Here is a 26,215-nt window from a genome sequence, read left to right as displayed (position 1 = left end):
AATATGCTGTGCAATTTTGGGCACCTGTTCTAAAGAAAGATATCATGGCACTAGAAAAAGTGCAGAGACGAGCTACAAAATTGATCAAATGAATGGAGCATTTTAGTTATGAAGAAAGGTAAAAAAATTTAAATCTCTTTAGTTTGGAAAAACGGCGCCTCACAAATATATTCGGGGCCAGTACAAACCATTATCTGGAAATCTATTCATAAACAGGGCTATACAAAGGACACAAGGTCACACATTTAGGCTGGAAGAAAGGAGATTTCATCTAAGGCAAAGAAAAGTTTTTTTTACAGTAAGAGCAATAAGGATGTGGAATTCTCTGCCTGAAGAGGTGGTTTTGTCAGAGTCCATACAGATGTTTAAACTGCAGTTGGATAAATACTTGCAAAAACATAACATACAGGGACATCATTTCTAATTAGTGGGGTAATAGCTGCTTGATCCAAGGAGACATCTGACTGCTATTTTGAGGTCAAGTAGGAATTTTTTCCTAGTTTGTTGCAAAATTGGAAGCGCTACAGACTGTTGTTTTTGCCTTCTTTTGGATCAACAACAAAAACATATGTGAGAGAGGCTGAACTTGATGGACGCACGTCTCTTTTCAGCTATGTAACTGTGTAACTATGTAATTCAGTAGTCTGGGGTCCCCACGTCCAACACCATTCCAATAAATATTAATATTGTTTATAAGGTAACTGACACTGATTTATTTTTGTTTTGAGTAGAACGATTTAAGTGAAAAGGAACAGAGATGGGGAGCAAAAACCGTAGAAGGATCTGGTCACCAAGAACACATCAAGTAAGTCCTGCTGTGTCTTGTATTCGGCCAGGATTTCATTTATCCCCTGGGAGCTCAGGGTAATCCTATGGGCTCAGTTAGTGTCCCCAGTTTGGCCGGTTTCCTTCTCTCTCTGCTTACACGGTTTGCTCAGAATTGTCATCAATGGCTGAATGTGGGATATGAAGGTCTCTGAGAAGCGGTCTTGTTTTTATTTGGGAAGTCAACTGGTTTGCTAAGCATATTTGCTCTGAATTGCATAGAATGCTAGTTAATACCAGTATACGACACAACCAGTAATGGGCACCACCATATTAAAGGGACACTCCACAGCCCAAACACAATTTTTTTTTTTTTTTTTTTTTTAAATCAGTTTGGCAGATATACCTTTTAATTATGCACTTTTTCATTGGGGTATAGCTAAAAACTGCTTACAAAACCTGCAGATTTCTTGTCTGTTGCCTTTGCAAGCCCTCACCTTCTAACCACACCCAGACTTTCTGTGGCTGTCCAATCACAGACTCCGAATGGAGCTCAAGGTGCAAGGTAGGTGCTCTGGGCAATTTCTGCCTCTCGAGTTTAGATTCACTGAGCTAACCAAACCAGGAAGTAACAGGTCCATTTATCTGATTGCTACCCAGGGGGTGTAACAAGGTTAATTTATAAAAGTGCCAAGTTCTATTGAAATCTAAACTTGTGATAAAATGTAAAACTAGGACACAGTCTTCACACATAAAGCACTTCAGCCAGCTGAGTTGCTTTAGGGTCCAGAGTGTCCATTTAAGTGTAATAAGTGACCTTTATTCACCTCTGTATTGACACCTTATTGGCAACACACCCACTCAATGAATATATCCATTCTTAACTAGCCACTCATACATATATTAAAGGGACACTATAGTCACCCAGACCACTACAACCCAATGAAGTGGTCTGGGTGCAATGTCCCTCAGGAGCTGACGTCGGCGGGGGAGGAGAGGTCACCAGCGCCGAGGGAGCCTGGTAATGGATTAAGGTAAGTGGCTGAAGGGGTTTTAACACCTTCAGCACCACGGGAGGGGGACCCTGGGATCCTTTAAACTAGCAGTCTCCTTACCATGTATTCATACATGGTCGCACATGTGCCTATTATCCTCTTGCCTCTGTCACTCAGCTGTATTCAAAGGTGCCAGGAATACAAATGCTGTATTCCTGGCACTAAAGCTCCCTCTGCCGCCCTCCCTTCCCCCGGCCCGGCAGTGAATAAATGGTTATAATCCCTTTATTTACTTACCTTATCATAGTGCCGAGTGCCACTCTGAGACACCATATGTCCTCATGTGGAGCATGAAGACGACCAACGTCATTTACCAGACCAAAGGTCCATTTGATACCGGAAGCGCCTCCAGTAGCTCCAGTGCAATAGGGACACTGCACCCACACCACTTCAACGAGGTGAAGTGGTCTGGGTGCCTATAGTGTCCCTTTAAGGTTTATGTCTCGGGAACCCCATGGTGGTATTATTTACCCATAATACATGGTTAACTATTTCAGTCTTTGGGGCAAGGTTTAGTATTAAGGTTCCTTAAAAGAACACTTTGGGCACCATAGCAACTTAATTGGAATAAAGTTGTTATGGTGCCAGGAGGTTCCTGGCACCGGCTTACATTTTGGGGGTTATACAATTTACAAACGGTATAACCCCAAAGTCCAGTATCTAGTGCCCAATCGCGTGGACCTCCAATACAGAGCATGGTCTGGCCTATGGTGTAAATAGATTATCCCTTTTGTAGCCGTTTACTTATCACAAAAGTTGAGTAGAACGGCTCTGTAAAATGATGGCTGCCAAACCACAGTTGCTATCTAGTTGCCTATCGTTCAGTTCACAGTTTAGAATGTGTGCACTTTCGACACACTTCAGGCAAAATTAACATGGGAGATCTGAAACAGGGAATTCTGGCTAATCGTTTGGGCCACTCTCTGAGTAGGCTTATCACCTTTGCAATCATGCTACACGTAGGGGTCTGCACTGTATAAGGACAAATCAACACATATAGACCCCTACACTCCTATCACTCTGTCATCAGCATGAACTAAAGAGTTCAGTAGCAATATGTGTCCTCCTTGTTAACCATGTAACAATATATAGATGTGACCCATCCATTTTCGGTTCAGGTCTGAGAGCCAAGGCAAAGACCTGTTTATAATTCATTTGTGGATTTTGAGTCAATGTTCTAACACTGGGATGGTGTGGGTGTCACTAATTTCCTCTAATGTAATAATGAAATTCTGCTTTGGTATTTTGTAGCATCCACACTCTGAGAGATAATGTGTCTCAGGAGCACCAGTCCCTGAAAGAACATGAGCTGCAGTCTGGACCACAAGCTTCTCATGGTTATGGTGGGAAGTTTGGGGTGGAGAAGGACCGTATGGACAAAGTGAGTGGTAAAACTGATGGCAGATCATAGGCAGTCTGTAAGAAATGACAGAACAGGATATGTTACAATACAGTCTCTATATAAACACATATTGCAGAGTAGCTGTATTAACCCTGCATAGGTTAGAATTTAGAGTAACAGTACTGACCCTGCATAGATAGGTTAGAATGTAGAGTAACAGTACTGACCCTGCATAGATAGGTTAGAATGTAGAGTAACAGTACTGATCCTGCATAGATAGGTTAGAATGTAGAGTAACAGTACTGATCCTGCATAGATAGGTTAGAATGTAAAGTAACAGTACTGATCCTGCATAGATAGGTTAGAATTTAGAGTAACAGTACTGATCCTGCATAGATAGGTTAGAATGTAGAGTAACAGTACTTACCCTGCATAGATAGGTTAGAATGTAGAGTAACAGTACTTACCCTGCATAGATAGGTTAGAATTTAGAGTAACAGTACTGATCCTGCATAGATAGGTTAGAATGTAGAGTAACAGTACTTACCCTGCATAGATAGGTTAGAATGTAGAGTAACAGTACTTACCCTGCATAGATAGGTTAGAATGTAGAGTAACAGTACTTACCCTGCATAGATAGGTTAGAATTTAGAGTAACAGTACTTACCCTGCATAGATAGGTTAGAATGTAGAGTAACAGTACTTACCCTGCATAGATAGGTTAGAATGTAGAGTAACAGTACTTACCCTGCATAGATAGGTTAGAATTTAGAGTAACAGTACTTACCCTGCATAGATAGGTTAGAATGTAGAGTAACAGTACTTACCCTGCATAGATAGGTTAGAATGTAGAGTAACAGTACTTACCCTGCATAGATAGGTTAGAATGTAGAGTAACAGTACTTACCCTGCATAGATAGGTTAGAATGTAGAGTAACAGTACTTACCCTGCATAGATAGGTTAGAATGTAGAGTAACAGTACTTACCCTGCATAGATAGGTTAGAATGTAGAGTAACAGTACTTACCCTGCATAGATAGGTTAGAATGTAGAGTAACAGTACTTACCCTGCATAGATAGGTTAGAATGTAGAGTAACAGTACTTACCCTGCATAGATAGGTTAGAATGTAGAGTAACAGTACTGACCCTGCATAGATAGGTTAGAATGTAGAGTAACAGTACTGACCCTGCATAGATAGGTTAGAATGTAGAGTAACAGTACTGACCCTGCATAGATAGGTTAGAATGTAGAGTAACACTACTGGCCCTCCATGGATAGGGTGTAATACAGAGTAACAGTACTAACTAAACAGATATTTGAATGGTGTGAAGAACATGTTCTCAATGTATGAAGTTTATTGTGCATCTAATTACATATAGTATCCCGCCCCCCTCCATTCTTTATTAATATAATGAGAATGTTTGTGTCTATCTCCCTCTATAAACTGTTACTAACCTGTTTGGGAATACGTGGTTAATTCTCATTCATTTTGAGGGTTGATCTCTATTCAGGAGAGTAGCTCAAACTTGCTGGGGAAGCTAATTGAGGATCAGGTTAATAGGCTGCGCTGAGTACCGAGCGGCTCGTCTTATCAGTGCTTGCTTGGCTGCTGTGTGACTGGCAGATAGTAGGGGCCGGGAGAGTCTGCTGACATCAAGCCAGGAAACAGACATCGATGTTAGAAGGCTGCTTCAAAGGGCCATTGAAAAACCTGGCAGCTGATTCACAGCTTAATGGGCTGCATGCAGAGCCAGTTTATCATTCAGTTGCATGCGCTGTGCTTTGTGTGTTTGTGTTAAGGAAACAGGAAGGGGTGGGGGATTTTCTCCTATTCCAGGGCTTGTCTGGCAAGTGGAACTGACTCTGTACCTCTGACACTTTCCTGATGTGACTTTCTAGCAGGAATCAAAGTTTGGACATTCAGAAGTGGGGGTTCTGTGTACACCTGTTTATTTCAGGGCTCTCTGTAAAGCAGTCATGGCTAACAGTACTGCAGATGTTTCAACTACATTTTCCATGATCCTTAGCTTGCCTATCCAAGCAGGTGAGCGTTCTGGGATAATTTAACATCTGCCTAGCGTTGGCCATTACTAACTCTGTATCCAACACTGGTACAGCCAAAAGTAGTCTCCTTTATAAGGAACTTTGCTAGGTTGTCTATCTGCTGTTCCTACTGATTGTTAAAAATGTACGGTTGATACATCGTCTTCTAACTGTCTCCGTGCTGGACAGATTTAAAGTGAACACTGATAATCGATGCCAGTCAGCCTGGTATCACAAATAACTTAAAAAAGGTATTTTGTTTTACTCCAATCCCCAGTCTGCAGTTGGCCATGAATATCAGTCCAAACTATCCCAGCATTGCTCACAGTCGGATGCGGTGAAGGGCTTTGGTGGGAAATTCGGGGTTCAAACAGATCGAGTGGATCAGGTGAGGATTCTCCTATATTTAGAACATGGTTGAGTTATGTGGGAGCCTTCACATGTGTTTACAAGTTAATGACTGTAATTGCCCACATCATAAAAGTACAGAGGAGAGAGCACTAGCCCTGGGGTATCAGACCAGGGAAGGGGGATGCACATAGATCCAATCACTGATGCATCAGGTGGCTTGGCATGTGTCGTTGTCATCACTCACTGCTCAATCAGTTGCACCAGCTTTTTCGTAATGTTCCCTCTAAGCACGTTTTCTGACCGGTCGGCCTCTGGTCCCCGCGTGCGATATCACAACTATGATTTGTAATGCTCGCTTTACAATTTAATAAAGGGGTAAAAGTGAGTGAGCTGTGTGATGAGGAAGCTGCTACGTTCACACCTCTCAATCCTTTGTGATTCTGCACATAGCAAGCATTAAAGAGAATCATTGGCTCTCGTTGGTACATAGCTCCATAGTGTGTTAAGGCTATATATGTTACCGCTAGATAGTTTGCAGTCTTGTGTTTCCTGTGCAAAAACAGAACAGTTATCACAAAAGAGCCCCCCCTCTCCCTCCCCCCCTTTTTTTAAATATGCAATTTATTACTTTATTGCAGTCTGCAATGACCTTTGATTACCAAGGGAAGACCGAAAAGCATGCATCCCAGAAAGGTGAGACAGAGACTCAGAGAGCGCCTCCTGGTGGGATTTTAAAAACACTTTTTTTATTTTTTGCTGGAAATGATATAGGCCCAGATTTAATATTGTTGGATTCGCTTTTCAAATTGTTTATATATATATCAATGTATTCGAAATAAATGAAGATTTGATGTGCTGTCAATCCTTGAGTGCCGGTATTTTTGTATCCTGTATTATTTAGCCACCAGAGCACCAGGTAATTTTTCCCATTATTTAAGTTGGAGTGCAGGGGCTCTCTGGATTTGTGTGTGTATATATATATTTTTTTTTTTAAATAGATATATGATCAATTTATTTATATTTCATTGTTTTGTAAAAGTCACTTGAAAAGGTTATCCAAAAATATTAAATTGAGACCTCAATCGGCCCAAAATATGTGCTTGCTTCATACTCCACTGCACGTTCAATGTATACCATAATCACTTTCTTATTATTATACACTCTGATTCTACTGAATCCACATAGGAAAACACTATGCTTGCGTGGGACTTCGATAAACCAGTATACAATGTTTGTCTACATATAGATATATATTCAGAGTCCTGTAAGATCCTCTAACATTACGTAATTCTCATTTATTGTTAAATTCCCACCTTTATAATATTGTAAAGTGCCGCGGACTAGGTTAGCGCTATACAAATGCCAATGATATCTGTAGATATCCAGCTTCAATAACTGCGGATGGCTGCGGGGGGTACTGAATTTTATATACAAGCAATATAAACAAAAATCTACCTGCTCACTGTATGTAAATTGGGTAAACACTGGCTGGCCAAGACCTTCTCTAGTGTGTATGTCAAACCTTATTCACTTGCCTGGCTTGCCTACTGACAAACATCTAATGTAAAAAGATTTCTAATGAGACACGCACACCATTAGACTCACCGCGCATTGGGTATTGTATTCACATTGCAGTATCAAGGCTGTGAAATACAAATTCAATAAAAAGACATTAGACTTTCATCTTCCTTGGGCAGCAGCTTAGACGACTTTATTCAACCACAATGCACAAGGAAAATAAGCCATAGGATTTCCTGTGAAATCATTAAAATCTGTTTTCCTTTCAGATTATGCCAGTGGATTTGGCGGAAAATATGGGGTGCAGGCTGACCGTGTAGACAAAAGTGCCGTTGGTTTTGACTACAAGGGCAAGACGGAGAAACATGAATCTCAGAAAGGTTTGTGTCAGGGTATTGGGGTACCGAGAAAGTCAGGCGAGAGACTGCTTATGTACCGGGGGTTTAATTTAGCATAAAACACTGTAACAAAGAGATGTTTTCATTTGCCATTTACAGAAAGCTAGTATAATTATGTAATAAAGAGGGGTGAAGGATCAATACTAGGGATCGACCAATTATCAGTCTGGCCGATATTCTGAATTTTCGGCGGTATCGACCTATAAAGATATCGATATTGCCGATAATGCAGACCTGACCGCCGGGCCCATGACAACCAAGACGGTTGTCATGGGCCTGGCGGTCCTGAAGGGCCCGCAGCAAACTCTGACTTCCCAGCAGCTCCTCTGTCTAAATCTTGCGAGTCCCGTGGCCGTCAGAGTGTTGCCACAGGTTACCATGGCAATGCTCCGCGTGCCACGCAGGCCGCATGAGTTAGACAGGAGAGCTGAAGGGGAGCTGCTTGGAAGGTAAATAAGAGTTTGCTGCGGGCCCCTGCACTGCACAATCCTTGCCACCAGACCACCAGGGAATGCCATATCCCCCCTCCCTGGCCAGGTAACAAGCAGAGAGGGGGTCTAAAACAAAAGGTTTAAAAATGAAATATAAAAAAACTAAAAGTTAAAATAAAAAAGCTCCCCTCCCCCCCATTTTACACACATTACATACCTACACACACACACACACACACACACACTTTATTCACTTTAAACACACACACTTTATTCACTTTACACACACTACACACACTGCATTCACTAATCAAATACTATCACTGCATCCACTGCTCACACACATATATTCTTGAAAACATAACTTCTGATTGGCATGTATATTTTGTGCATTTACCTTAATAAAAAAAAATTTGCAAAAAAAATAAATTATAAACATGTTCAGTTAACCGTAGTTTTGTGTAGAAATAATTTTTTTTTAAAACTGTAAATGTACAGAATATCGGTATCAGTAAGTTATCGGCTATTGGCCTGAAAGTTCACAGATTATCGGTATCGGCTCTTTAAAAATCAATATTGGTCGATCCCTAATCAATATATTCGAATTCATTGAGAGATACTTTGTACCCTGACCGATTCCCTGTGACTCAGGAAACCTCTTTCAATATATGTAATTACATATGAATGGTTTGGCTGAGTTGCAATACAGTGAAGGAGTTATTGCTGACATTAGCAAGCATTATGGGCATTGATAGCATAGGGATTATTTCTGATCTGCAATACATTTCTCCGTAGGTATTTTTATTTTCCCACATAGTAGTTTGCTACTGGAAAGTTATTTCTGTGATTGGATCTTTGATTTTGACGGATTTGCCTGAGATCCTTAAATGTATTCCTTTTCAGAGCTGTTTGAATGCATCTATATATTTATTTTGTGTATATTCTGACGTTAAATTATTGTATATTTTTAAATATACCACAATTATTTGTTTTGTTTTTATAAAATATCACTTGCTCAGTTGTAATCTGGCCAGTCTTGTGCTTGTTTCCCAGATTATACTACTGGATTTGGGGGAAAGTTTGGCGTGCAGGCAGATCGCGTGGACAAGAGTGCCGTTGGATTTGACTATCAGGGAAAGACTGAGAAACACGAGTCACAGATAGGTCAGTACCAGCCTGTCGGAACTTTCCGAACAAGATCACCTGCCTACATTAACACAGTGTGCATGGCGAGACCCGTATTATTGTACCCTCCACTAATAATGGCACTCTTGGTAAATATGAGCAAAGAAGGCTGAGAAACATGGTCTTTGTTGTTTAAGCCTTTTGATCTTTGTTTAAATAATAAACAAAAATACTCTGCTCTCATTGACATCAAACAACTGGAAACACAACAAAGGCTTATTTAAAAATTATTGGCACCCTTTTAGTCAATACTTTGTGCTACCTCCCTTTGCCAAGACAACAGCTCTGTGTCTTCTCCTGTAATGTTTGATGGATTGTAGAACACATGGCAAGGGACCTGAGACCATTCCTCTATACAGAATTTCTCCAGATCATTTGAATTTCAAGGTGGTCGCTGGTGGACTCTCCTTTTCATTTCACCCCACAGGTATGCTACAGGGTTTAAGTCAGACATGGTCGGGGCAGGAACTGGATTTTGCGGTCAATAAACCATTTTTGTGTTGATTCTAATGTATGTTTTGGATCATTATCTTGCTGGAAGATCCAACCACGGCCCATTTTATACTTTCTGGCAGAGGCAGTCACGTGTTCATTTAATATCTGTTGATATTTGTTTAGGTCCTCTGGCAGAAAAACAGCCCCAAAACAAAAAACACCACCAAACGAAACTTTGGGCATGAAGTACTTATGCATATGGCTACCTCTCTGTGGGTGCCAAACCCACCTCTGCTGTTTGCCAAAAAGCTCTATTTTGGTTTCGTCTGATCATAGAACCCAATCCCATTTGAAGTTCCAGTAGCGTCTAGGAAACTGAAGACACTTGACTTTTTGATGAGTATAGGCCTTTTCTTGAAACCCTTCCAAACAACTTGTGATGATGTCGTTTTTGGAAACTTTTTGATCTGGAGTTGCGATTCTTCTTCTAGCTTCTGCAATTCTCCAGCTGTGATCCTTGGAGATTTTTTTGGCCACTTGAACCCTCCTCTTCACAGTGCGTTGATGCAATATAGACACAAATTGTCTTTCAGGTTGATTCATGGCATTTTCAAATGACTAAAACTCCTTAATTATTTCCCTGAGGGTGGAAACTGACATTTTCAATGCTTTTGCTATTTTCTTACAGACCCTTTCTATTTTGTGAAGCTCAACAACACATTATCACAGCCTTCTTAGCACATATTTATCAAGGGTGCCAAAATTAGTGGAGGGAACTGTAAATCTCAACTTAATATGATCACATAAAAAGTGTGCTCAGACCTTGCAAATGGTTATTCTATGACTTTGAGGGCCATACATTCCGTTCGATGCTCACCCAGTCTCCACTCCTTCAAAAATTTATTAAAAACTCACTTTTTCACAATAGCATAACAATGAAACTGTTAACCCCTTAAGGACGCATGACGGAAATTTTCCGTCATTGCAGCACTCCCCTTAAGGACGCTGGACGGAAAATTTCCATCATAAATGAAAATTAACCCCTGATTGCCACAATCGCGGCAATCGTGGGGTTAATCTTCCTGTAGTGTGTCTCCCTATCGGAGGCACACTAACACAGGCAGTTTCACTTTCACAGCCCATGTGATCGCTCTGACCGGGAGTCAGAGTGATCACACATGCTGCAGTGAAACCCGATCTGTTTCCCTGCAGCTCTGTGTGAGCTGTGAACAGCAGAGAGACAGATCGGTGCTGATCTGTCTCTGGCTGTAAAAAAAAAGTGTTTGTAGCAAAATCCCACCCCCCCCTCACCTCTTTCAAATAAAATGTAACCCCTTCCCTGCCCTTTGATCACTGCCTGCAGTGATCAAAATACAGATCACAGTATTTCACTGTGATCTGATTTTTTTATTTTAACCCCTGAGGGTTAACTTTTATTTTTTTTTTAATCCTCAGGGGTTAAATGTATTTAATTAATTCTTTTAAATATTTTAAAATATTTATTTATTTAGTTAAGGTGGGTAGAAGTTAGTGGGGAAATTTGGGGATTTACGGTTAGGCTAGTTAGGGGTTAAAAGTTAAAAAAAAAACAATAAAAAGTTAAAAAAAACTTTTGAAAAGTTTAAACAAAGTTTTAAAATAGTAAAACAAGTTGTTAAATGCTAAATAAAACTTTTTAAAAGTTAAAAAAAACTTTTAAAAAGTTAAAAAAATGTTTAAAAAAGGGGGAAAATGCGTATTACCGCTACACTTGGTACAGGCTAGCGAAAAAATGATACCACGGTAAGGTTTCAAATATGCCTTTTGAAACACCCTGGGGTGTCTTCTTTAGGAAATGGTATTCCTTTATGGGGTAGCTGGAATAATTAACCTACAAACACACCTCCAAAGTGGGGTATGGACACAGCGTAAAAATGTAAAGTTTGAAAAAACTTAAATGGCTGTGTCTCAAATGTGCCCCTTCAATGTCCGCATATACCTGGCAAAGGTACATATGGTGGTATTGCTGTGCTCAGACGACATAGCTGAACAAGATAGGAAGTATTATATAGCCGTAGCACACAAAAGGTTTGCAAAATATACAGTACAAACTCATTGTGTGTGTAAAAAAGGCAATAAAAAATGCTTATTACCAATACACTTGGTACAAGCTAGCGGAAAAATGATTCCACGCTAAGGTTCAAAATACATCTTTTGAAATACCCTAGGGTCTCTTCTTTAAGAAATGGTATGCCTTTATGGGGTAGCTGGAATAATTAACCTACAAACAAACCTCCAAAGTGGGGTATGGACACAGCGTAAAAATGTAAGTTTGAAAAAACTTAAATGGCTGTGTCTCACATGTGCCCCTTCAATGTCCGCATATACCTGGCAAAGGTACATATGGGGGTATTGCTGTGCTCAGATGACACAGCTGAGCAAGATAGGAAGTATTATATAGTTGTAGCACACATAAGGTTTGCAAAATACACAGTACAAACTCACGGTGTGTGTCAAAAAAGCAGAAAAAATGCTTATTACCACTACACTTGGTACAAGCTAGCAGAAAAATGATCCCCCACTAAGGTTCAAAATATGCCTTTTGAAATACCCTGGGATGTCTTCTTTAAGAAATGGTATGCTTTTATGGGATAGTTGGAATATATAGCCTGCTAAAAAACTTCAAAGTGGGGTAACAACACGTAAAAATTCAAAGTTTGACAAAACCTGCAATGGCTGTGTCTGAAATGTGCCCCTTCAACCTCCCCATATAACTGGCAAAGGTACATACGGGGGTATTGCTGTACTCAGACAACATAGCTGAGCAACATATAAAGTATTATAAAGCCGTAGCACACATAAGGTTTGCAAAATATACAGTACAAACTCACTGTGTGTCAAAAAGGCAGAAAAAAAAAATGCTTTTTACCACTGCACTTGATACAAGCTAACGGAAAAATTATCCCACGCTAAGGTTCAAAATTTGCCATTTGAAATACCCGTGGGCGTCTTCTTTAAGAAATAGTATGCCTTTTTGGGGTAATTGGAAAAAGCAGCCTGCTAACGTATTTAAAAATAGAATACGGACCCATTAAAACTCTCCATGTAAATTCACACTTAAAAACCTGAACTTATCACATCTCTTTCACAGCACTGTAACTTTACAAAATAGTGTCTGGGTCATATATTGGGCATATTGTTTTACTCAGAAGAGGTAACTGAGCATACTTAGGGGGAATTTATGACAGTGGCACTTATCAAATGTAAGAAATACCCAGCGAAAATGCAACATGTATGTAAAAAAATGTATTTATTTTTTCTCACCACAAAATTTGAAATAAATTGGTGAAAACATGGTGGCAAGTTAAGGTATAATATATGCCTAATAACATACCCTTGGGTGTCTGCTTTCTCAAATGGAAGGCCTTTATGGGGTTATTTGAACAGTCAAATGGCTATAATGCCACAAATTCAGACATATGACCATCTATGAAAATTCCAACTATAGAAACTGAAAAAGCATGGTCTCCTATATGGCACTGTAGCTTCACAGAATAGGGGCAAAGGTATACAATGGGGGTATCGTTGTACTCAGCAGATGTAGCTGAACACAATATGGGGTTCTGTACAGGGATAGCACACACTTGATTTACGAAATACACATTACAAAAACCTTGTTATATGTGAATATGCCAAAATAGAGAAAAAAACACAATTTTACTCCAATATTTAGCAGAGATTGGCGGTGAAATGGCTACGCAAAAAGTGTCAAACTAACCTTAGGTAAATAGCCTGTGATGTCTACTTTATATAAATATATACTTTTGTGTGGCAATTTTGTTTCCTGTAATGGGTATTAAACTTCCAAGACAAACATACCAACTTCTAAAATTGTTTCACATTGAAATTTTATTTTAGACCTTGTAGTTTGTGACCTGTAACTTTCAAAATAAACTGAAATCCTACACATATTATGTACTTTGTAAATCAAGACACATAAATTAATTGATTTTGAATTACTTTTCCTAAGCTGTACATATTATGCACACATTATTATTGCCAAAACGTGGGGAAAAAAGTGTTTTATTTTTGTTTCTTCCACATTATTTTGCATTTTTTTGTAATAAATCAGAATTTATACATGTATAGGTCACATCAAATTAAAGCCCTTTTTGTTGTCTAAAAAACGGTATATAATATGTGTTGGTACAATAAATGAGAGAGATGCAAATTGCAGTTGAACACAAACGGCTAAAAATGCAAAAATTGCTTGTGTCCTTAAGGGTATGTCCAGCTTCTGAAGCTGTGTCCTTAAGGGGTTAATGGCTTCAAAAAACCCACATTAAGTCATTGAATACTATCCTACCGATCTACTTCCCTAATACTTCCCTTTTGTGTCACTATAGCCCACTCCCTCTAGCATGTACGCTCATTGAGCAGGGCCCTTAATCCCTCTGTTACTGTCACTATACCACACTCCCTCTAGCATGTACGCTCATTGAGCAGGGCCATCAACCCCTCTGTTCCTGTGTGTCAAACTTGTCTGGTTACAACTACATGTTTGTTCGTCCACCCATTGTAAGCGCTGCGGAATTTGTTGGCGCTATATAAACGTAATAATAATACAGTAAAATAAAATCTAGTAGTCAAATGTTTTATTTAAGAAAATTGTTGTTTTTTTTAAACATTTTTTTTGCTTTATTGTACCATGCAGAAAATTTTCCCAGGAAATTTTTTGACCACTGTTTACCTTTCCTATTTTAATTTTTTATTATTCTTATTTTTAGTTTGTTATTTTGTATAATGGCTTTCTTTTTTAGATTATTCCAAAGGCTTTGGCGGTAAATACGGTGTTGACAAAGACAACGTGGACAAGAGTGCTGTTGGGTATGAGTACCAGGCCAAGCCGGAGAAACATGAATCCCAGAAAGGTGCCCTGGCTTTTATCTTTTCTAAACCCTGCTTTCTGTGATGCCAGTTAATCACAGAGCGGTATTGTGCTGGAGATATGGTTAACCAGTTAGGACGTCCAGACAGACTATAGGTTGTTCTTTCCAAGCAGAGCTCAGGGCGGGAACTAGAAACGTCTAAATAGGTTTGGGAATTAGTTCAGTTGGGAATTCCGCAGAATTTTTAAATGTTCATTTTTTTTTTTTTTTTGTTAGATTCCATATAACCACTTATAGTTAACATTTTAAAAACCTGTGTGATGTCACCAGAATAATTTTATTTATGTAGTGTGTGTGTGAACTCATTTCATACAATTCACGTATAGTTGTTTAGTGGAAGGCGCTAACACGTTTAATTTCTGACCTAATGTCTGGGTAATTATAGAACTAATGATGGCAGTATTCATATACGCATGTTATTTCTTTATGTGGGAATGTCCTGATCCAATGGTCAAGATTGAAGCTAGCTGTATACACCCCATATAAACAGGCCTATGACTCTTCCTTTCCATCTGATTCACACAAGGCAAGCCATAATACACCCGGCCACTAAAAACGACTATTGTGCTTTGAGTCAGCCATCGATTCCTTTTTCATTTAATCTGCGCAGTTTGAGGCTTGCTGCTAGTAACCAGGACAAACATGGCTTTGCTAATAGTCATTGCCACATGGTCGATCAACTTGCCTGAATTCAGGTTTAACTTTAAATCTCAAGGTCACATGGCATTGGGGTGTGATATAACGTTTTAGCACCAACACTTTAATTTTGGGCAACAATTGCCGTGTGACTGTCAAAAATGTGCCCCTTCGTCATTTTGACTTTAGTCTGCTCACGTCAAATGCTGCCAACATTAGCTCTATGGAAGGTCTGCAGCTCTGGATCTTGCTTATAGGGTAAAGGTATTCTAATATGTTCATTTGTTGCATGTTGTGCAGGTTGGGGTTAAAGTAACTGCTGTTAACATGCATGTTCAGAACATACATGTGAGTTCCCTTTTCCTGGGTGTTTCACCTCTATATACTGTGACCTTATGGATGTTTATCATTAAACTGAGTTAACACTCTCTGCTGCTGGGAAGTCCTGCAAATCTTATAAAGGCCTTCCTGGCAGTGAGACCGTTAACACGGTGTTAAACCATTTAAAACCATTACCCGATGACAAACAGCTCTTCTGCCGGGTACGTTCAATGTGCTGTTTCATCATGGCCGTTTCTTGTTTAATGGCTCGTGGATTTCTGTGTGTGTGTAGACTATGTGAAAGGGTTTGGAGGAAAGTTTGGTGTACAGACAGACAGACAAGACAAGTGTGCGCTTGGCTGGGATCATCAAGAGAAACTGCAACTACATGAGTCCCAAAAAGGTACCTCCTACTGCGATGAACATTCTCTGTGTCACATGGTAATCTAGCGGTCTGTCTTTTCCTTTCTAACATTCTGTAACTGATACATTACTGGTTAATTCTTTCACCACTCTGGGAATCTTTGCATCCTATCCTATGGGTTTTCATACTAACATTTACACAAAATAACGTATACTACTGGGATTGCCAGGAACATTGTGGGGATTTATATTGGTAGAACATTACTGGATTACACCTTCATTATGCCCAAACGGGTCAAGCAGGGCTTGGTTTGCAAATTAATTCTGATTGCAGGAAAGGACAATGACACTTCATGTCAAATTTTATCCAATGGACTTTAAATGACCCTGAATTGTATTTTATTTATTTATTTATTTTTTAATCTTAATTTTTATTTTTATCAATGTTTAATAATTACCTCTCAAGGAGGAATACATCCCGCTAGAATAGGGCAATAACTCAACTAATTTCAATAAACACCTGAGATGGAATATAATAAAATGATGCTTTGCAGAAATGGTAGTAGATACCTTAAATAGTCTTCCAGTGGAAATGGTAAAGCTAAAGTCGTAAATGAATTGGGGAATACTTTGGAGCTTCGTAAGATTATCCTGGAGATGAAATCAGAATAATAACAGGTAGATTTTATGCACGATCATATTTTAGAAAATAAGCCTGCACATTCATTTAACTCTGGTTTATCACTGGGCTGATATGCAAAGTTCTCCATGGTTGAGAAACGCAGATTGAAGGGCCTTTTTAAAAAAAATATATATTTTTGTTAGTTTGACTCTGTATTGATGTTGTGTTGGTTCACACTGAGGTGGTTATAATCTATGCACTCTCTTTGCAAAGTCGCCTGCAAGTGTATAGTTTAAAATACGTACTTACCTGAACCGATCTCTACCGCGTACAGCATGGCAGTCCATATGTGACGCTCATATTGCAAATTGTTGGCAGATGCACACAGAGAACTGCAACATAACTGCATCAATCTTATCCTCAGTAAGCCGTTCATGGCGTCCATGAAATGCAGTGTTTACTGCCATCCCTGCGATCAGAACCTATACAATTAAGCATGTCTTTGTCTTTACATTGTGCTAGCAGTTTTGCCGGTATAATGTTTAGATGAAATATATTTGCTCTTTGAAGTCACACCACGTCACCCTGGGCATGACAGGTACACTGTGATCTCCTATTTGTAGAAAGCGCATCGGCCTTTGTAAATTGTTGGGGTCTCTGACCCACGTTCCAGCAATCTCATGCAGGAAACGTATCGCTGCAGTGAAGATGGATTCCTAAATTGTGTGTAATGAGAAGTTTCCAGCCCCAGTAAATCAGCCGACAAAGGTCACAGCGATGCTTCCTGGACTTATTACCCAGGTTATTGCATGGCTAATTTGATAGATGCACGGCTAATGACTTGTTCTGATGTGTGAAGCGGGCTTTGGGGTAAGCGATGCAGGAGATCATTAGTTACCATATCCCTGTCCCTTGAACTGGTCAAGCAATCAGCACTTTCATATATCTTTTAATAAATGCATAATGACCTAAAACTGCAGACCTAGGATGATTTTAATCCTGTGATTACCCTAGAACACGGAGGCGGCCAATTTATTGTACAACCCTCTGGCACCCAAATGGTTAATGCAATATCTTGAAATCAGCCACTTTTTATATTAAAAGATGTTCATTTCAATCTTTATAAAGCCTTACAGATGTTTCACACATTGTTAAATCAACGGTTTCTTACAGTAGAGCCTGATAACACATTGATACATTTCTTAATTGTATAGTCAGAAAATAAGACAAATGTTCCATTTCACACTTCTTAAACCTGTGGTCGCTGTGGAAACCTGTGGTCTAAAGATGTTAATCATCTCTTGGGGATTTAAGGACCATAACATGGGAACAAGGTTGGACCTTGCTTTGATATTGTTAGATACTCTTTTCAAATTTGTAATATTTTATATATATATATTTTTGAAACAACTATTTTTTTAAAGTTTATAAATATAAATATAAATCATTAGAAAAGTGTATACAACAGCATTCAAGGCCTTAGTTGGTTAATGCTCCAATGGTATTTGGTACTCAGGTGATCTGATTCCAAGAAGGTTGTCTCAGCCTTTCATTTGTGTAGGTCCATAAGTTGAGACCAACTGAGTTGATGTACTAAATCTGTATCCCTAGATTACTCTGACCAATGGTATGCAGTATCACCCCAACTTAACCCTTCGTTAATTCTCCACGTTTCCTATGTTCCAGCTCCAGAGTAATTCTATCGGTACGGCTGTCTTTTTATTTATTTTTTTATTTATTTTTTATTTTATTTTTTTCCAGCTAAAGAGATTCCCAGCTCTCCACGCCCAAGACAATTACATGCCCCCTATATTGACTCTTCATTTCCCAGTTCGAGTCCCCTTTTGGTAAAACACATTTTGTCACCACTATTGCCTCTTTAACCCCTTAAGGACCAAACTTCTGGAATAAAAGGGAATCATGACATGTCACACATGTCATGTGTCCTTAAGGGATTAAAGGATCACTTAAGTCACACAGGCCACTTAATCTCAATGCAGGGGTTAGTCCTTTTAACCCTGCAATGTACACATTACATACATTTCAGGGAAGCCCCGCCCCCCCCATAGGAAAGCATGAATGTGTGTGCTGTGCATGCGCATCGTGTACCCATTGCTGCTTTATGAGAAGCATTGGATTGAACCACACTGGAGGAGGTCATGCCACCTCCATGATGTCATGGGAGACGGAGAGGTAAGAAGCTCCAAAAGGGCTTTGGCGCTGGAGCACTTTGCTTTTCTTAATTTTAACTGCATACAGGGTAACCTGAATATACATAGGGACAGGGACTCTATAGTGTTAGGAAAACAGGATAAAAGCAGGGAGGGAAGGGGAAGAGGGAGGGTGCAGCACTTCAGTAATCCTTGATAAAGGTATAAGTGGAGAGAACCAGAGAAGAAATAATAGTATAGTATTTTAAAACTGTACTTGTGATAGGTAAGATAAAAGGTGTGCACTCACACTTTTCTGGAGCTTCAATACAGCTCCAATGTATGCGCCTGGGCGGAGTAATCCCCGCCTATGGATCAAGTGCAGAGGTAATTCTTCTAATTATAGGTGTAGTGCATGGTATCCTTATAAAAATAAACAAATGAAAATTGTATATGGTGAAGTATGTAGAGGTATGGAGCAAGGGTAGGTAAAATCTACACTCCCATGTAATGGAGCTGTAAAACCTGGCTCATCTGATAGAGCTTGAAGTGGTATGATCCCCACTCAAGGATACAGGTGTAAATATAAATTATTCCATCCGTGTATATGTGGAGATAAACAAACAGAACCACAATAGTGTACATCGTAAAAAGGAATGTAAAATGAAATAAGTTAAACCTACTCACATGCTAAAGAGCAAATTCTGGTTTTCTCAATCCAAAGCGCCTGGGTGATATGATCCCTACCAGGGATATAGCTCCAAACAATCCAACAGCAGCAAAGTTAGGTATTAAATATTAAAAAATAAATAAAAGTAATACCGTATATAATGAGATAAAATAGTGATAAAAAAGTTATAAGCAATACACTTAACGCGTTTCTCCTTGGATAGGCTTTTTCATTCCTTTAGTTATGCCATGGTGGTATACTTGTGAATAAATAAGGTGTTAAGATTTTCTGTTTGTGTTCACAGCCCAGCTACGTACTGGCGATCCGGTCTGCTCATAGGCTGGAGAGACAAACCTACTTCCCATCTCTTTTTGGCATAGTGAGCTATCCCGGGTTTAGATCACTATGAGAACTTGGTAACCCATCACGTCTTCCTACAAACCGATACTTGTGTGCTTTATACCATTTCTGCCAGAAGGCTATATCTGGTCTCTACTACCTTTTTGTAAATCAGTAAAATGCTACAGAAAGAATATGGATTGAAGGTGTTGCATTTTTCGTTGTTGTTGCAAAGTTTCCTTGAACACCTTGTTCCATTAAATATATTGAAATTCTGAAATCTCTTATCTTACTGTAAATTGGTGGTAATACAGTAAATAACACATGTATCAATGATTTCTTTCAGATTATTCTAAGGGGTTTGGTGGAAAGTATGGTGTGCAGAAAGATCGGATGGACAAGGTACCTGAGCATGATCTAAATTAATTCCAGCATGTCCATCACTGACCAATATTCCGAGGTTTAGTTTTAAACTGTTCCTTTTATTATACAATGTATGGTGTATCTGTAATGAGGTTAGTTATTTTATGTCCGTTTTAATCCCCCTGGCCCCTTTTATCCCTCCTAAATATAGTAATAACTCCCCTTATTTCCAGGACCCTGCCCCAGCTTTGGCTCCACCCCCAATCCGCCTCCTTGGCTGAGATCCTCAGGATTGATCATCTCAGCCAATTACAATGGACCCATAGAAAAGCATCGGATTGACCAAGATCCTCAATTATGATGATCTAAGCTAAGGAGGCGGGACAGGGCAGAGCCAAAGGCAGCCCTGATCAATCAACATCTCCTCATAGAGATGCATTGAATCAATGCATCTCTGAGGAAAGGTTAGCACCTCCATGCGGAGCGCAGCACTGACCCAGGAAGCCCCTCTAGTGGCCGTCTGAGTGACTGTCACTGGAAGTGTCTCTAGTTTGTAAAGTAAACACTGCTTTTTCTATGAAAAGGCAGTGTTTATATTAAAATGTCTGCAGGGACTGACTATTCACCAAGAACAACTACATTAAGCTGTAGTTGTTCTGGTGACTATAGTGTCCCTTTATATATATGTCTGATTTTCCATTTATAACTTCCTAAACATGGAAGAACCTTTTTGTGTCTTGAAAATTCTCTTACAAACTTACAAACACACCCAGGTGATTTAACATTGATTTTAATGGCCCCAAATTCAGTGCATGGCACCCTCGCAGTTAACATGTATTCTGGTTGCATTCGGAGACCCGCAGTCACTCTGTGTCTGATTTACAGGCCGCAGCATCATTTGAAGATGTTGAGAAAGTTGCTCCAGCCTATCAGAGGACACGGCCAGTGGAAGTCGGTAGGTAATTCCTGCTTTTATTAATTGGCTAAGTAGACAGGATTCACGCATCTAAAATTGATGGAAATAAGGAAAGTGGGGACCTCGTGTTGGGGCACATCTTACACTGGTTTACTGATATTTGGCTTAAAAGCTGCCCATTTCTAGTTGCAATCACCGTGGGTGCCTTTCTGCTCCGGTGTCGTGGTATGTGTGATGTCACAGATTGTAATTCGTATGTGGACAGGCCATGTTTGCCGCTCACTCGTTTTTGGTGGGATGTCTGAACACATCGCCATTTTCTTTTTCCTTGCACATTCCAACATAGTTTGCTGTTTCACACACAGAGGGGAATAAAGCCAGTAGCATTCGAGCAAACTTCGAGAACCTGGCGAAGGACAAAGAGCAGGAAGACCGCAAGAAAGCAGAAGCAGAGAGAGCACAGAGGATGGAACGAGAACGGCAAGAACAGGAACAGGCAAGGAAGAATTTGGAGGTCAGTGCACCTTGGATGGTTCTTACCAAATTAAACCTGGAGAAAATATCAGTCTATTTATTTAAAAATAAAAACATGTATCTGTTTATATATATTTTAAGGAACAAGAGAAAGCTAAGCCCGTGACTCCTGCATCTCCTCCAAGACCTGCATCTCCTCCAAGACCTCGCCATGTGGTAGAAGAGCCCCCGGAAAGCCCTGTGTATGAGGTTCGTATTGATGTGAAGGAAAGGGCCCTGCGTTCTGCATGCTCTAATGGCCCTTTCCAATAACTAATAATTATTCACATTACATGGCAGACTTATTACTGTTTGTTATAGTGAATTTTTGCACAATCTTGATGACTATCTGTAAAAGTTTGCTTTTTTTTTTATTACAATTTTTTTACATTAAATTTTTGTTTCCTGTCTCACTACACACTCCAATAAAAATGCCAGTTACATTTGCTTGGGTTCGGGAATAAAAATTGAGTTACATTTTAAATGGACACTACAAACACCATAACCACTGCCATGTACTGTAATTGTTACGTGCCACGAGAGGGAATGAGTGCAGTTCTGTTTTTTTTTTTCAAGCAGTTTTAATAAAAATGAAGGTCTCTCTGGCGCTTACTTGACTGTTCCGCTCCCAATAAGATAATGAGAACATTTCCATTTTGGGGGATTTAACAGTCTCTCTTGTTAAACATAGGACTACACCAAGCGTCATTGTGCAATAATCACCACAATAAAGTCTAGTGGTTATGGTGCTCACAGTGTCCTTTGAAGAGAGCTACTCCGTTCTGTTCATTTTACAGGTTTCCAAATTCGAACGAGCAATCGTTGGTGGAATCTTTTTCTGATTTCAAGTTTCTTCACCTGAATAAATCGTTACTAATCTGCCTTCCTCGCTTTCCTTTCTCAGCTCCTTTCTCTATGTGGATTATTTTGTCATTTATAATGTGTTGGCACTAATTTCGGTATGATATAATCTCTCGATATAAAGATCGTTCAATCAGAGAAAAGGAAACAGAAGTTACCTTTAGCGGGTGATACTTGGCTCAGAGTTAGACTATGCCATGACTGGTGCTCTTTAAATGTGTAACTTCATAAAGGGGAAAAATAATCTACTATACATTGAGCTATGCAGGGTGCTAGCAACGTGTAGATGGTTTATTTGCAAATTATATTAACTATAGTTATTTGTAATCTTTCTAGACTGTACCGCTGTGCTGCCTCCATAGCTGTAAGGACTGTATATACGGAGAGCAGGTGTGACTGCCTCTATATGACATGTTGGCATTGCACGACTCCTAGTGTGTGCCCGCAGGCTAGGAATGGTCATATCTCGTGTCACTTGGGGTGGGCAGGCTGCTAAAATTTGCTCAAAATTTTCACTCCCCACTGGAATGTAACAAATTTGTTTTGGCAAGCAGAAATTAACCTCTGTTGAGTGTGCCATGCACACCCCAGGCTTGCAGTGGCAAGTACTTTTAAGGAATGGCTAGTAGCATAGGCTTGAAATTCTAAGCCCTGATCTAACCTGTAACTTTGCTAGGTTTCAATGTATGATTACACTGTGTATCTGAAGGTGATCTTGCCGTACAATTTGTGGCTGACATCTTCTCTTTAAGAAGCTTTGAGAATTAATATTTGTACTAATGGCAATAATGAGCAATGCAGACTGGGCCGTGCTGAGTAACTAAATCGCTCCACGTGTTATTGGACTGTATCTATTCCAAAGCAGAAGCTGGATGTGGGTGACAGAATGTTGCTACGGAATGTCTACTGCTTCTGTCTAGTGAGATTGGTGGAATCCCATGTGAAAGGCTGCAGTGTGTAGTTATCTTTTGTAACCTTGCAACCGAGTGAAGTTTTTTTCGCCATCCTTTAGAGGGAGTATAGTTTACAGCAATCTCCAGATAACTAGTGACAGTAAGAGTTGGCTTGCTGTGATCAGATACTTGTTCTTTGTGCAGGATGCGACTCCAGTTTATGAAAAGAAGCCTGAAAGCCCTCCTCGGGCTACCGAGCCCGTGTATACGGAGGAGGCTACGTACCAGGAGGCCATAAGCCAAGGAAAGGATGTTCATGATGCGGAGGCAGTGTACGAAACCACGGATGATTACCAGGATGGTAAGGGAAGCAATACTTTTTAAAACCTACAGCACGTGCGGAGCGCAGTGTTAGTAACTGATCTATGCATTTTCTCTTCTTATTGTAGTGGAAAATACTTATGCTGAGTATGAAGGAGATTTGGGGACTACAGCTATTGCCCTCTACGATTATCAAGCAGGTTGGTGTAATCAGGATTTGTGACTGTTAGAATTTCTTTTGTTTAAACTTGGGGGTGTGGAAGTGCTCAGTCAGCACACGATTCTTTGACTTCTGTTGTACTGTCATTCAGTCAAAATATCCTGTCTTTCTCTCCCCTAGCTGGTGATGACGAGATCTCCTTTGACCCCGATGACATTATCACAAATATCGAAATGATCGATGATGGTTGGTGGAGAGGCCTCTGCAAGGAACGTTATGGGTTGTTCCCAGCGAATTACGTGGAACTTCGCCAGTAAAACACCAGTTCTTTAGTCTAACTGCACTCTCTCATAGCAAGGAAGGTTTCCGCAGCCTGCCAGTCTGGCTTAACACCTTGTGGTTCTTTGCAGTGCCGGGACATGTGCCATCTTGTGCAGAGATGGCCATAACTCTCTCTTTTGAGTTTTGCCGTAATCAACTGTGCTGGATTCTTACCTTACAAATCATGTTATCTATATTTTGTTTGTTTTTTCTTTTTCGGAGTGGGAGCAGTATTTTTTCTTATTTTTTATATTAAGAAATCGTATGTTAAGCTTTTACAGAGCAGTTTTTCCTGCAGGCTTCCTTTTAAGCCTTACGAGTACCTGAGTGATGTGGATCATGAATGCAATGCACATCCCTCTGGTCCTTTAACCGCCGGTGCTGGATGTGCCTCCTATGCATTGGTAATTGGTTAAGGTTGAATATGTGCCTCATGCTGTTTGGGTGGCTTCACACCTCATGGCTCAGATTTTTAAGCTTTACAAACCCTGTGAGCAAGAATAGAGGCTACCTTTATTCCAGTCCTAAAGTTTACATTCAGTGCTTTTCGTCTGCAGCAAACTGGTCTTAACGTTTGTGTTCCTGCGTGGTTAACATGCTATCATAGTCTGCTATAGTACATGCTACAAATATTAAGTTCTGCTGGCTAAGTCATGCTTTCACTAGCTGAACTTAGTGTGTCCGCTCTGTCTATGGGGATTTGCAGGTATTGGTTTCCTTGGATTAGCACCTCTAAGTGAACAATACTGCAAATATTTAGGTATGTCATTCTGGAGGAGATTTCTGGGGCCTTCTGGGACTTTTTAATGGAAATAAGTCAAGTGTACTAGACGGCGTGTGCTCATAATATAATTCTCGTGACACAAATACATCATTTTACGTTAGTGCCATGCTTTTCCTCTGCTCCAACACAGTGAGAATTCTCTGATTTTACGGATGTTCAAACAGCTCCTTCACTTCATATCTATCTTCTCGTCAACTCCGATCCTTTCAGTGTTACCAAAAATGCCATAAAAACAAAATGCACAGACTGCACTGCTTCCAAAACCTGATTCATCTGCTTTTAAAAATCTATTGAGTAGGAAAAAGGTCATTGCTAAGGGTCAAATACTGTTTTTAACATGAATTCTTATACATTTTGCATTTTTTTTTCAGCGGTTCCGTTGCACTTTTTAAATAGACATTTTGCTACAATTCCTGAAAGATTAGCGTAGTCTATTCTTCACTACAGGCAGTTTTGCTATAATCCACCTCAATCGATGTATTTTGCTCCAGGTAAATGACATCCCTCCTACTATATGGTTTATATATAAAAGTTCTGGACCATTTAATAGCCTGAAGCCAGAAGGTGTAACTGTGGCATACATTTCCCATGTTGCACCACACCTGAGAGTTATTATGGGTAATGTCTTTACATGCAATGTCCTGTTTAGTTGTCATTGATGTAGAGCCTGCATAGCAAGCATTTGTCATTCCAGATATTATTTAAACTTGAAACCCCAATATCCTCAGCATTCTTTTTAACCAGGAAACGCCAACAATTAACTCTTCAGTTGCTGGACTCTCTGTGGTGTTCTTAGAATGACCAGAGGAGGATGTTGGGACTTTAGAAATGGTCCGTTGACTGCGCCTTCTATACTGTATGGGTTTAGATGTTGCCTGCTCCTGGTGTAAAAGATGTGGTGAGCTCCCGTAGCAGTGTAACACAAGCTGGGTGGGTTTTTATGCTGTTTCTTTGATCTGGGTTTTGCATACAGCATTTCATGGATGATCTATAATTTTGTAAATGAAGCTTCAATAAAGTTTTTTTTTTTTTGTTCTTTTTTTCCATCTAACGGATTGCATTTTTTTTTCTGATTCTATGCTGGGACTGAAGAGGGGGGGAAATAAAAAAAGGTAAAACACAACTCTTGTTTGGTAAACACCCGTGTAGGGTCTTAGCACGAAGGGATAAGACCTTCTCGGACAGCAGTTCACACCTGCTGGTGAAAATGTCATGGAAAACAGAAATGCAGGGAAACTGAATGGTTGGGTCCTTCACAAACTCCTCTTCTAGACAATGTCAATGTGTATATGAACGTGATGAGCTGTGTACATTAGGCATAAAATCACATCCCAGGATCCTAAAAGAGATGCACTTCTTACATAACTATTGATGCATTTGGAGCCTTTACTGAGGTTTTACGATGTACAGTTTTCTAGGAGACAGATCACTTATAATATGCTGTTGCACAGTACGTATAAAGTGCTGCCCTGCTTACTGTTTAAATCTGTTAAAGTAACATTTTAGTTTCATATCCATTTCATCTCAAT

At 39.8% G+C, this 26,215-nt stretch overlaps 1 protein-coding gene across 3 annotated transcripts in view; it reads left to right on the top strand.

Annotated features, from left to right (window-relative positions):
* Positions 1–25,737, top strand: part of CTTN (cortactin) — a 34,044-nt gene extending 8,307 nt beyond the window's left edge. Inside the window, exons 3-17 of one of the 3 annotated variants that reach the window (XM_063438062.1) lie at positions 732–805; positions 3,072–3,201; positions 5,485–5,595; positions 6,197–6,251; positions 7,346–7,456; positions 8,959–9,069; positions 14,325–14,435; positions 15,703–15,813; positions 19,901–19,956; positions 20,803–20,872; positions 21,199–21,347; positions 21,449–21,556; positions 23,305–23,461; positions 23,550–23,621; positions 23,762–25,737. In XM_063438062.1, the coding sequence (XP_063294132.1) occupies positions 732–805; positions 3,072–3,201; positions 5,485–5,595; positions 6,197–6,251; positions 7,346–7,456; positions 8,959–9,069; positions 14,325–14,435; positions 15,703–15,813; positions 19,901–19,956; positions 20,803–20,872; positions 21,199–21,347; positions 21,449–21,556; positions 23,305–23,461; positions 23,550–23,621; positions 23,762–23,898 (1,563 nt within the window). In that variant the 3' untranslated portion in view covers positions 23,899–25,737. The remainder of the gene's footprint in view (positions 1–731; positions 806–3,071; positions 3,202–5,484; positions 5,596–6,196; positions 6,252–7,345; positions 7,457–8,958; positions 9,070–14,324; positions 14,436–15,702; positions 15,814–19,900; positions 19,957–20,802; positions 20,873–21,198; positions 21,348–21,448; positions 21,557–23,304; positions 23,462–23,549; positions 23,622–23,761) is intronic. The other 2 variants (XM_063438064.1, XM_063438063.1) reach the window with 2 other exon arrangements.
* Positions 25,738–26,215: the final 478 nt, after the last annotated feature.

The sequence above is a fragment of the Pelobates fuscus genome, chromosome 12 (assembly GCF_036172605.1).
Source record: "Pelobates fuscus isolate aPelFus1 chromosome 12, aPelFus1.pri, whole genome shotgun sequence".
NCBI lineage: Eukaryota > Metazoa > Chordata > Amphibia > Anura > Pelobatidae > Pelobates > Pelobates fuscus.
The sequence above is the reverse complement of the archived record's forward strand: the minus strand, read 5'-3'. Positions and strand labels throughout refer to the sequence as shown.